General features: G+C 56.7%; 1 protein-coding gene across 3 annotated transcripts in view; it reads right to left on the reverse strand.

Moving 5' to 3' along the window:
* The window catches only part of TLN1 (talin 1), a 31,451-nt gene extending 19,007 nt beyond the window's left edge, over nt 1-12,444 (reverse strand). Inside the window, exons 1-13 of one of the 3 annotated variants that reach the window (XM_056117077.1) lie at nt 12,092-12,444; nt 5,850-6,012; nt 5,595-5,692; nt 5,240-5,369; nt 4,999-5,151; nt 4,310-4,452; nt 4,102-4,229; nt 3,353-3,413; nt 2,628-2,732; nt 2,118-2,273; nt 611-712; nt 418-494; nt 99-279 (exon numbers count right to left, since the gene is read on the reverse strand). In XM_056117077.1, coding sequence (XP_055973052.1) covers nt 99-279; nt 418-494; nt 611-712; nt 2,118-2,273; nt 2,628-2,732; nt 3,353-3,413; nt 4,102-4,229; nt 4,310-4,452; nt 4,999-5,151; nt 5,240-5,369; nt 5,595-5,692; nt 5,850-5,979 — 1,464 coding nt within the window. In that variant the 5' untranslated portion in view covers nt 5,980-6,012; nt 12,092-12,444. Of the gene's footprint in view, nt 1-98; nt 280-417; nt 495-610; nt 713-2,117; nt 2,274-2,627; nt 2,733-3,352; nt 3,414-4,101; nt 4,230-4,309; nt 4,453-4,998; nt 5,152-5,239; nt 5,370-5,594; nt 5,693-5,849; nt 6,013-12,048 lie in introns of those variants that run through there. The other 2 variants (XM_056117076.1, XM_056117078.1) reach the window with 2 other exon arrangements.
* Between the last annotated feature and the right edge of the window lie 66 nt (nt 12,445-12,510).

The raw sequence follows: 12,510 nt of genomic DNA on the forward strand, positions 1-12,510 counted from the left end.
GGTGTGGCACCCAAAGCAAACAAAGGGAGGAGCAGAGGGAGGCAGGGAGGACCTAGCTGAGGGCAGTAGGGGTGGGTGGGGTGGGTGAGGCTTCTCACCAATGGAGGCATGTGTCCTCGGTGCATCTGGCCACTGGTGACTTGCTGCTGGGCGGGGGGCATGCTGCCCACCTGGAAGTTCTCGGGGCCCGAGGCTCCGGAGCGCATGATGGCGGGCAGGGCCACGGAGCCGTGTTCCACCTTCCCCACCCGATTGTACTGCTGCTGGAGGACAGTCGACCTGGGGAGGAAATGCGCGCAAGGTACTGCTCTGTCCCTGCCACCCTCTTAGGAGGCTCCAGGAGTGGCCATCCCCGGCCCACAGAGGCCCCTGGCATCAAGGCCTGCCTTCCCTGCGGCCACCCAACTCCTGGCGTACTTCTTGGGGGACACGGAGTCTTCCAGCATGGTAGATTCTTCATCTCCCTCCAGGCCAAAGTGGTCCTTGCTCTTTTTCTGTCAGAGGGAATAAAGAGGAACAAGGGTGAAAGACCGCCTTTCGTGACCCCTTCCAATGGGCACCCCCAAGAAGCAGGGGGGAGCCAGGGCGGGGTGGGCATGGTGGCCCCCACCTTCTTCAGGATGATATCGATGTAGCCGGCAATGAGCTGTGCGATCTGCTCCCCCTCGGTAGTCTGCACCGAGTAGTAGCCATCCTGGTAATCCCCGAAATCCTAGGGTAACAAGGCAGGGGAGGGGGGCTGTGTGGGAGAGCCCGAATCTCCCTGGGATGAAAAAGGGGCAGGATGGGAACCCCAGGGCCCAACCCTGACTTTCTTCACTTCCTATCCCTTCTTCATTCCCCTGCACCAGAAATCTAGGACTGAGGAGGCCGTTTCCAAGGAAGATGCTATTCATGAAAGTTTGCTCCTCACACATGGTGGCATCAGGAGCGTGGGAACCAAGAGCTTCCGCCAAATGACCACAACAGCCAGCTAACACCAACCCCCAAATGGGTGTCACTTTCGTTCCCTGGGACATGATGCTGGGTTGGTTATCAGCTTTTAATCCACAGCACCAAAATATAAAGCTAGAGAGAAAACCCCTGCACAGAGCTGACGTCAAAGGAGAGAGGCATGCTCTCTCTCTCTCTCTCTCTCTCTCTCTCTCTCTCCCCCTCCTTCCCTCCCTCTCCCTAGCTGTCTTTTCTCCCTTCCTCTCCTTGTTTTCCATCTGCCCATTTTGCTGGCTACAGTTTTATTTTGATTTACTCTTCATTTTGTGCTGTACTTTTGGGGCCACCGCTAGCAGTGCTCGGAGGTTATTCCTGGCTCTGAGCTTAGGGATCACTCCTGGTTGGGGCTTAGGGGATCACATGGGTATTGGGGATTAAACCCAGGGCAGCTGTGTGCAAAGCAAGTTCCCTACCTACAGTATTCTCTCTCACACGCTCTTTTTTTGTTTTTTTGCTTTTTGGGTCACACCCGGTGATGCTCAGGGGTTACTCCTGGCTCTGCACTCAGGAATTACTCCTGGCAGTGCTTGGGGTACCGTATGGGATGCTGGGAATCGAACCCGGGTCTGCTATGTACAAGGCAAATGCCCTACCCACTGTGCTATCGCTCTAGCCTCCAGTATTCTCTCTTGTCCCTGTCTTTTTATTTTTTAATTTTTAAAAGTTGAAATTTTTTTGGATTTTTGGGGTCACACCTGGTGGTGTTCAGAGCTTACTCCTGGCTCTGCACTCAGGAATCACTCCCGGTGGGGCTTGGGGAACCATATAGTATGTGGGAGATTGAACCTGGGTCGGCCGTGTATAAGGCAAATGCCCTATCGCTCTGACCCCCTAGATTAATTTTTTAAGTTGAGGCATCATAGTTTACAGTATTGCTAGAGATATTTCACAGTCACGGAAGCTCTCTACCCACTTCTCCACACTGTCCCACAATCCCTTCCCTCTCTGCTATTTTGCTGACTGAAGAACAAGTCAGCCACCTAGTAGAGGCCCCTCTCTCCCCTGGCCTCCCCGTTTCTGCACTGGCTCAGCCATGGGCTCACACACAGGTGTGGGAGACCCCTCCACAGCTGCTCCTCAGCGGTTAAGGCCAAGCACGCTCTCCGCTGAGCTCCCGGACTCACCAGGGTGAAGCTCTTGGGGGAGGCGGCCCAACGTTTAATGTTGGTGAGGTTCCATTCCTGGATCACCTCCTTGGTCTTCTCATCCACTCGCATCACACACTCCTTAGTGATGCCCAGGAGCCTGGGCACCAGCTTGTTCTTGCCTTTCATTTTTTCCTGTGGGGCAGAGGGAGTTGCTGGGGTTAGACACAGGAGGCTGACCAAGAAGCAGATCATCAGATGGGAATGAGACCCTGAGGGGGGCTGAGGGGGGGGGGGGGGTGGGAGGGAGAGCTCAGCTCAGGTGCACGGACCTAAGGCAAGGCTCTGCTAAGAGAAGGGGAAAGGAGAGAAAACACAGGATAGAAAGGGAAATGGTAGTGGACAGACCACGGGACAAGCACCACAAGGCAGAACACCGCAATGCTAGGAATGACGGGAGATGTGACTGAGGCCGGGGAAGTGAGCCAGAAAAAGGGCAAGTCAAAGCAGGAGGAAACAAAAAGGCACTGAGGAGGGTCTGGCACGTACCTTGACCAGGAAAAAGGAGACGCCATAGGTCTTGAGAGAACGGGCGAGCTTCACATAGCGCACCTTGGCTTCAATCTCAGTCATCGTCCCACAATTCTTGTGTGCCTGAGTGTGTGAAAGGAGGACAAGTTTAGCAAAATATGGGAGAACACCGTCTCAGACAAGGAGTAAAGTTGGCAGGTGAACTCTAGTGCGAGAGTACTATGGGCACATACGCAAGGCTGGTACAGAAACGAGAGTGACAGAATGCGGGTAGACAAGGGACACGCAGAAGCAACAGAGAGAGAGAGAGAGAGAATGAGCGAGAGAAAGACCTGCACCCTGCAGACATTCTGTGATGTGTGGGGATAATTAGGCAGCAGGTCAGGCCTCTGGGCCCAAGTATTCAGAGAGGGAGCATCACCCTGCACGAGTACAAAGATACGCTTTCCACAGTCATTTCAGACAGACTGTCTCCTTTGAGTCTCCTATTAGTCCTTAACATGGCAGCTGACCCATGACAGGAAAAGAAGCCGAATAACACTGAATTGAATTCTACAGCAAAAGCAGCAATGGGGCTGTGAGGAAAAGCTCAGGTCTTCATTCTGCTGGCACCGGAGAGGAGGGAGAACATCTGGGCAGGTGGAAGCGGGGTGTGTGTGTGGGGGGGAGGGCATTTTTAGTCAGTAGGCTCAAGCAGCAAAGCTCCCGGATCACCCCAGACAGTTGCCCCTGGCCCCATTCACCTGGAAAATCTTACGCTCTCCCTTCTGCTTCACATACTCCTTGGGCAGGAAGTCCTTCAGGCTACACCAGAAAAGGGAGGGTCAGCATGGAGCGGCCAGCCGCAGGGCTGTGTGGGCCATGAACTGTGGGCTGAGGGGTGTGAGGGAATGCCTGGGGACGGGGTCCTCTTTGGGGAGAAGGAAGATTCTAAGGGACAAGGGTCTGTTTGGACGGCCTGAGAAACTGAGGGACTTCACTTTAGCTCTTGACTCCAGCCTCTGTCTCTCCCTAGAGGGAGGACTCGGGGAAGTTGCACCGGAGGCTCAGTCCTGAGGGACAGAGGGCAGAGAAGCCTCTCAGAAGCTCACAGGAAGGCTGACCATGAGGGCCCATTCTCAGGAAACCACGGGGACTTCTTTCTGTATTCTGGGGGCAACTTGTGAGACTTTTTTTTTTTTTTTTTTTTTTACTGTGAGACTTTTTAAAGGCAGTGTTTCAGACAGGCAGAACTTGGCCGTTTGCCTCTGGCCACTGTACTCAAATTCTTCAGACTCTTAAACAAACAAACAAATAAACAAACAAAGCACTCTCCCTGGCCTTGGCGGCAGTGATCTGGACTGTGTTCAGATCACACAGGGGGCCAGAGGAGCTGGATGATGGGAGGGACAAAGGCAGGCATGTGGCTCCACCCTCATGCGGTGGGAAGGAAGCTGGGACGTACATGGGCCTGCGGTCCCCAGGGAGGGAGTCTGGGATGTGGATCACTCACTCGAGGAAGCCGGCCTTGTGCTTCTGCTCATTGTGGGGCCCGAACTGGATCTGGCATTGGAAGCCAGCGAACTCACAGGCTTTGTCGAAGGAGACGGGATGAGAGCCGTTCAGGATGTCGTCTCGGGCCTGGTGAGAGCATAAGGAAAGGTGGGCAATGCTCCCTTCGCTGCACCGTGCCCCCTCCCCCAGGCCAGACCTCCCCACACCTGCACATAAAGAAGGTTCAGCTGGACGGGGTCGCGAGAATCCACATTCTGGTCGGAGTAGAAGAATTTCCTCCGCAGCAGAAGCGTCTCGTGCTCCTCCACGCCCTGTTCCCGCAGTGTCCGGCCATGGTCCAGCCAGTTCACTGGGATGGAAGGTTTCCCTCAGTGCCAGCCCCGGTGGGCCTCCCACCAAAGGCTGTCTGCATACTGGCCTTCTGCTGGCTAACCTTGTCTTTCTCTCTCTTCTCTCATTAGCATGTTACTTGATCACACTGGGCCTGAGTGGTAATGGGTAAGGCCCTTGCCTTGTACATAGCCGACCCCAGTTTGGAGCCCACAGTACCACTTATGGTCCCCTGGGCTCTGCCAGGAGTGATCCCTGACCACAGAGCCAAGAGTAAGCCACGATCACTGCTGGGTGTGGCTCAAAAGACTGAAAACCAAAACAAACACAATAAGATTTGATCACATCACGGGTGCTTTCCTGCTTTCCGGCACACTGTGTAAAACATCAGCCGATGCTCAACTATAAGTAATAAATGTACGTGAACAGTAACTGGCTGCTGCCTCTGACCTATTTCCTGTTTTCAGTGTTGGGCAGGGGGCGGGTTGGGCTACAAGCAGCATTGATGGGGGCGGTGCAGAGGATGGTACCTGGGTTGCCCCGTGCCCTCTCGCCCCTGACTCACACTCATCATCTGTGTGCAGTTTCTGCTTTAGTTTCTCCATCTTCTTCTCATCTCGAAGCAGGGTCTTGTCCTTCCGCAAGGTCCCCGTCACCTCCTCCTTCTTCTCTTCCATCAGCTCCCGAACCAGCGAATATTCATCATGGTTGGTGATGCCTGCAGGGGTGATGGTGGTACCCCGGCACTGGAGCCCTCCTATACCCCCACAGGGCCCCCCCCATCCCCTGTTCCTGAGCCCCCATACCAATGCGGGCACAGATGGTCATGAGCATGTCTGTGACGGTCTTGGAGTCATCTACCATGATGGTCTTCACTGTCCCATCCAGCATGCGGATCTTCAGCGGCCGCTGCTTCTTCCTATACTCCATGGTGTCCTGTTGGGGCAGGAAGAGAAGGGAGTCTTACTCCTTCTTTTCTATCCAGCCAGCAGGAGGGAAGTGGATGGGGTTCATTCAAACGCAAGCCTGGGGAAGCCAGACAGTCAGGGCTGAGGGGGGAAGGGGTGTTGGTCAGAGATCTCGCATATGGATGCTCAAAAAGGGAGGTGAGGCGGCAGAAGATGGCAGAGGACTGGTGCTCCCTGCTGGGGTCATACTCACCCCATTTCGAAGCATGTAGTAATCCAGAGCTTTCCCGGCCTCGAGCCATATACCCTTTTTGGGGTCATCATCCGACAGAAACAGCCCAAAGTCAGTGGCTGAAAGAGAAGACAGGCTGGATTTAGGAAGGCCCCCAAGTGGCCGAACGGCTGGTCACACCAGGATCCCCTTCAGACTCCCGCCTCTCCCACTGATGCAGGGAAAGGAACCAGGGAGCTCAGGCAGAGGCGCAGGGCGGGGTGGGCAGTGACTCACGCGGGCCGCTCGGCACCTCTGGGATACGCTCCCGGATCATGCGGCAGGCGTCGTAGACCATGGTGGACGGCTCGAACTGCATGGTCTTCACCACATTCCCGATGCTGATCTTCAGCGACAGCGCGACCATGGTGGCGGCTTCTGATCTCCAGCCTGGCTAGACCTGGCCCGCAGCAGCAGGGTGTTAGGAGTACACTCCCTCGAGGGGAGGCGCGTCCCAGGACAAGGGTAAGAGGAACTCCCCAGTGCTGTTCAGGGGATCCAGAGGCCACTCCTGATGAATCCTGGCCCGCCAGGCAAGCGGCTCAGTGCTAGGGCCCGAGGATGCAGTGCTGGGGATCATCCCGACCTCGGGGGGGGGGGGGGGGCACACCAGGTGGGGCTGGGGCTGGGGCTGGGGTTTCTGGAATGGAGTCACCATAGCCGACAGGATCAGGTGGTGTTTGCTTTAGTCGATCATTTTACAGAGTGAAAGACTACTTACACCCATAAGACAGGTGGGTTGGAGCCATCCACGGCATGGCACGGGGCTGAGGGGTGGGAGGGAGGCAGGTGAAGCTACCCAGAGCAGGTGTGGATGGCAGCAGCTCCCAGACACTGGCCCACCCCCTGGGACAAGCTCCTTTCCCCCGCCCTGCCTCTGCCCCGGGCTGGGTCTATCTCAGTCTCCCGTGCTCAGCCCTGACTCAACAGGTGACCTTTCCTCTCTGAGTATTTTTTGGTTGTTGTTGTTGTTGTTGCTGTTGTTGCTCCTTTCTCTGCAAACTGAAGATGTTCTACTAGCTCATTCCCAAGGGCTAGGCCGGGGAGCCTCCAGGCCTTCCTCGACCTGAGAGGCTGGGGACCACCCCGAGGGCCTTGCCCCATATTCCCCCTTCGGGGACAGTTCACCCAGAACCAGGACTTGAAGCTCCAAAGGGATTTCAGAAGTGCTCGATGCTTTGGTTTTGCTTCAGAGGGGGAGATGGACCTGGGCTGAGGTGTTGCTTCCAGCAGCTCAGGGACGAGCCCCACCCTGCAGGCTCAGTCCTGGCTCCTTCCAAGTCACCCGGTTCCCTGCCCACCCTCACCACTCTGCTTTCTCTCCTCCTGGCCGACTTTCACACCGCCTCCAACGGGGCTATCGGGGTCCCACTCTGCTCTGCCTGGCTCCTGGCATCCCCTTTCGCTGCCTGGAGGAGCCACCAGAGGCAGCAAGTGATGTCCCCGAGCGAGCATGAGGTGACAAGTCTGCCTGGCAGCTGGTGACGCACCTGGATCTCCGTGGGGATTGGTGCCTCCCAATCAAGATGCAAAGCAGATCTGGGCAGCGCTGGCAGACCAGCCAGCACTGGTACCCCCCACCCCCTGCCGAGGAGGGAAGACAAGACCAGGGAGAAGGCTGAAAATGGGGGGTGGGGGGCACAGGATAGCGGAGGCAGTTGAGAAGCAGGAAGTGGGGGAGAGGTGTGTTGTGGGGAGGCTGAAGTGGTTAGAAGTGGTGGGGTAAGGCAGAAACGGGTGGAGGCAGATGGCAGACTGAGTGTGAGAACAATCCAGTCAGGGGGTCTGCTCGATCGTTCCTGCCCTTCTTCGCCACCCAGAGGCTCAGGAGAGAAGCCATAGCTCTATCTCTATCCTCAACAAGGGGGTCCTCCCAGGCTCCCCGGCTCCAGCTCTCTGCCCTGTTCTTGGGGTGCCTCTCCCTGTACCTGGATGATCCTGGCTGTCGGGTCGCTGAGGGCAGGACTGCAAGGACCCTCTACCCTAAGCTGAAACTGCACGACAACCCCCCGTTTCCTCCGGACACTGGGACACCCCCTTCCTCCTCAAGGAAACCTCTGGTGAGACCCCGATAAGGGAGCTGAGTCATGCCTACCCCTACTCCCAGACACTTCACTAGGAGAGGGGGAGGGGGAGGGAATCAAGGGATGAGCTGTGGCGCTGAGGGCACAGAAGGCCCCTGGGAGTAAAAGGAGAAGCTGTCAGTTCCTACTCTTCTCCCCCTTCCATCATGTTTTATAAACAGCACCCCCCCAGGCCCCCTCCCAGGGAACTCCTCCTCCCTCAAGACATTCCTGAGATGCATTCCAGAGGAGTTGGGCAATTGAAGGGGGGTGGGAATGGAGGACAGGAGGTCAGATCCCAGCAAGGAATGGAATGTACTGGGGGTAAGGAATTTGGGGTACATGGAGAAAGGGGTCAGCGCAGATACCCACTATGGGAGCTGCAGAAAGACAGGGAAAGGAGTTAACAGAGAGGGGCAGGAGAGCGAGAGAAAGTGTAGGGAGTCTGAGTATAAGAGGGCTGGGGGAGTAACAGGCTTGTCTGTTACCAAATTTGGCCTCTGAGTCCGCAACCAAGGGGGAGGGGGAGGGCTGTGGGTGAGACTGACATATCCGGCCTTGGGCTGCCTGCCTGCCGGAGGCCCCTGGAGGGCTGGACCAGTAGGCTGCCAGTCGTTGGCAGCAAAGGGCTGGCCAGTAAAGGGCTAGCTGGGGCTTCCCTCAGAACAGCCCCTCCCCATCGACACCCCTGCCCATGTATATTCATTCTCTGCAAACGCACCCAGCCTAGGAAGAGCCACCTCTATGCTTATCAGGAGCAAACAGCCTGGACCCAGATCCCGGAGGGGACGTATAATCTTCCCATAAAGACCCATTCCTTGTGCACACAGCTGTCCCGCAAATACACCTCTATCTTCAGGCAAAAAGGCCCACCCAGGAGGCACACATCCTCCGGCCATTCACCCGGTTTCTGGAGGGTTTCTGGAGGGGCTGTGGTGGGAAAGGCTCGGGGCCAAACTCTCAGGGACTGGGAACCAAGAAGAGAAAGCCGAGGAGGAGTCTTTGGCCTCAAAGGGCTCCACTGGCTGAGTGGAAAAACTAAACGCAGAATTAATACTGAGGGCAGGATGTGGTCAGAGCCCAAAGGTGAGTGAGTGCTCGAGGGAGAGATCCTTTTAGATTAGTGTAGGGGAATCCAGAAGTCTCCAGAAAAGAGTCACTTGAAGCCAGGAATTTAAAATATAAAGGTAATAAAAAAAATTACAACCTATTCTTTATTGGTGATAAACTGCTTTATACGTATATTGACTAATTGCTTTGGATACATCATTTGATTTCATCCTTACAACAACCCTGCAAGGTAGGTGGTGTTATTTCCATTTCACAGACTAGGAAACTGAAGCTCAGTTCAAGGTCCTTGTCCAGAGTCACTTGGCTAATGAATGGGTGGTGAAGCCCGGATCCGAACCCAGGCGTCTACTCCAAAGCCCAGGCTTGCTTGTGAGAGCATTCCAGCAGAGAGAATAGCGTAAGCAAAGGTGGAGAAGGTGGAGATCGTGGAGGGGCATTCGGGGAAGTGAGGAGGCAGGCTGGCTGAAGCACGGGGTACCTGCAATGGAGCAGTGATGGGGTAGTTAGGGTTCGGAGAGAAAGGCAGGGGAGTGCTAGAGAGGAGAAGCAGGAATCCCAGCTTACAGGCACAGAAAGGGGCAAAACAGAACTTTGTCCCGGAAGGTGCTGCTGGCAGACAGTTCCCTTGGTTAGGACACAGCATTAGCATAGTGAGGGGGGTCCAAACCCACATGAGAATGACAAAGGGGTGGTGGCAGTCACCTGTAAATGTTAAGAGGTAAGTTGACAGGACCTTATGATAGACTGTCACCCCCAAATTCAGACTGGGTTATCCATGTCTCCAGGCACTAGGAGAGAGAGAGGGCAGGGGTGAGCCGGGACAAGGTTCACGGTAGACAAGGGCAAAAGATACGAGGTCAGTGACTGAATCAGGCTGGGACTGGGGGAGACAGCATAAAGAGAGGCTGGAGAGGATGATGGTAGGAAAATTATGATATGACTCGACACTGCTGCAGGCTGGGGGATGAGGGTGACTAACTGCTCAGACGGTGGCTAAATCAGGGAATGATGGAGTCAAGTCAGAGGCCAGCTAGGCTGTAGGAGGCAGAGAAGAGATGGGGGAGAGTGAGCGCAGGGACACTGGGATTGGTGGTGGCCTGGGAGGCAGCCAGGGGCTGAGGCCGCCTGGGAAGGGGACAGTGCTGTGGTCAGTGGCAGGGTCAAGACTGGGAGTGAAATGGGGGTGTGGTCAGTGGCCTGGCCGGGCGTGGGATCAGCAAGACCCAATTTCCTCTTTGGGTCTCGTTTCCTCTTTTCTCTTTGGGGAGTGGGGGAAGGGGATTTGCAAGTGGACCAAGAAATGAAGGAGGGGGATTAGAGTGACAGTAAAGCGGGTAGGGCCCTTGCCTTGCGCCGGGTTCACAGCTGACTTGGGTTTGATCCCCGGAAGCCCATACGGTCCCCCAAGCATGGGTAGGAGTAATTTCTGATTGCAGTGCCAGGAGTAACCTCTGAGTATAGCTGGGTGTGTGGCCCCCAAACCAAAACCAACCAAACAAAAAAGAAACAAGAAGAAACGGAGGAGGCTGAGAACCCGGGGATGGCATGGAGCAGGCACTGAGGGGAACAGGGCAGCTGTGCCAGGGGTTTGCAGAAGGTAGCCAGCAGGGATACAGGGATATGAGGAGGTGAAAAGGATGAAGGGTGCTTTAGGGTGGGAAAGCTTGGATTTGGGTAGAGTTGGGCGAAAATTAAAGAAGGATATATGGTTGGTGGGAGAGAGAGGGAGAGGGAGAGGGAGAGGGGGAGAGAGAGAGAGAGAGAGAGAGAGAGAGAGAGAGAGAGAGAGAGACTGAGGCTGGGAAGGTGGATAATGAATGAAGAGGAGTTAAAGATGACAATCTGCACAGAGGTTATGAAATTCTGGGTCTGGGAAGAGAGCTGGAAAAGAGGACTTAAATTCCAGGGCCTGAGGGGAATGGGAGAGAGAGAGGGGTTCCGTCCCCTGCGGCATGTTTCCTTGGTTTGTTCTCCCCCCGCCCACCTTCCGTTGTCACTGGTCTCCTTTCCCCTGGGCAGCCTCCACTGACCACAAGGCCCAGGACAACTGTGCCTTCTCCTCAGTCCCCCGCCTTTTCCTGTCTCATCATCTCCTACACGATACGATACGGCCCAGGAACTCAATGGCCATGGCCACTCAGAGCAGTTTGGGCTCTGAGAGTACTAGAGAAGCTGGAATCTCTGACGCCTGTACCCCAAGCCAAAGCCCAGAAGGTTAGCCCGAAATGAGGTTGTCATTTCTCTGGGCAAAAGGCAGAGCCGGGAATAAAAGCCCAACCCACTGAACAAGGGCATGTTCTTCGGCTAATCTCTCCAGCGATCTGCTCAAGATCACGGCCCTGACCTCAGTCACACCCTCTAATGCTGCCCCTGAATTCTTTGTTGTTATTGTTGTTGTTGTTCCTGCAGTGTCAGGGTTGAACACCCAGCACCACTAACAGGCCAGGCATGTGTCACCCAGCCACATCCCCAGCACCCCGTTCTTCACACCAACCAACCGCGACACTCCACTCCACGTGTGTGTATCCTGATCCTCAAACGCCAGCTTTGACATGTGTGTATCCCTTTCCTTGGGGACACCTCTCTCCAATCCCTGACCTCTGTGATTCTGGTCTCTGTCTCTGTCTCTCTCTCTTTTTCCTTTTTCATCCCCAATACCTAGCCCTAAATACTGTTCCTGCACCAAGTCTCATTGCACTGGCCGCTTCGTTCCTGCATCCCTGACCCGCACCTTCAAGAGTCTTTTCTCTCCAGCAGGGGCTGCGCCGGTGCTAAAAGTCTCTAAATCAAGGTAACACAAGACGTCTACACAAATTCTAGGTGCTGCCACCTTGAACCAACTCGGACTTAACGGGCGGCCGCCCAGGCTAGACAAACAAAAATCAGGACCTTACCCCAAACCTGACCTGCACGAAAACGGATCTGGCTCCCCGAACCAAGTCTGAACTTGAGAACTTCTGAAAGCTAAACTCTTTGAGTCCCAGATCCCTCCCCACCCCCGCAAGTCACCCCCGAGCTCTGCTGAGGCGCACGCAGCCCCGCTATCAGCTAAGCCTCGCCCGCCCCCGCCCCCACCACCACCCCGAGCTGACGGGCGTCCTCCCGCCACCCTGTCGCGGAGAGGCCCGCGCTGCCCGCCGCGCGCCACGGCCTAGGCGGCCGCTGCCCCGACGCGCGCGGGGCGCTGACCGCGGGCGGACACGGCACCCCAAAGCCCAGCCGCGGGCGCTCGGGGGCCCCGCCCGCCTCCCGGCCCCTCCCCGGGACTCCCGCTCCGCCGCCGCCGCCCGGCCTTGCCCTACCTGCGCTGCCCGGCTCCGCGCCCCGCCCGCCGGCCCCGCTAACCCGCTCGTCCTCCCGGGTGGCTCGCGGACTCCGGCCTCGCCCTCTCGTTCGCTCGCCGACTCGCGCGGCCACTTCCGTCCTCGGAACGCTCCCCCGCCCGCGGGCGGCGCCCTGGGCCCGCGCTCTATGGTCGCGGCCGCCCGCAGGAAGCTGCTCTGGCGCCAGCTCTCGATGCTCGCGCCGCCGCCGCCGCCGCCGTCGCCGGGCCCCTCCCCGGCAGGAAGCCAGGGGCGCGGCGCGATCCGGGGCGGGCACGCGGGCCGGCCTCCAGTTCCCCTTCTCGACTCTGCCCTTCCTTTTCCTAGCTGGGCGCGGGGCACGGGGGCGGGGCCGGGTCTCTCTCTCTCTCTCTCTCTCTCTCTCTCTCTCTCTCTCTCTCTCTCTCTCTCTCCCCCACCCCCCTCCCCCCCGCCGCCACC

Source organism: Sorex fumeus, unplaced genomic scaffold (assembly GCF_029834395.1).
Source record: "Sorex fumeus unplaced genomic scaffold, SorFum_2.1 ptg000034l, whole genome shotgun sequence".
NCBI lineage: Eukaryota > Metazoa > Chordata > Mammalia > Eulipotyphla > Soricidae > Sorex > Sorex fumeus.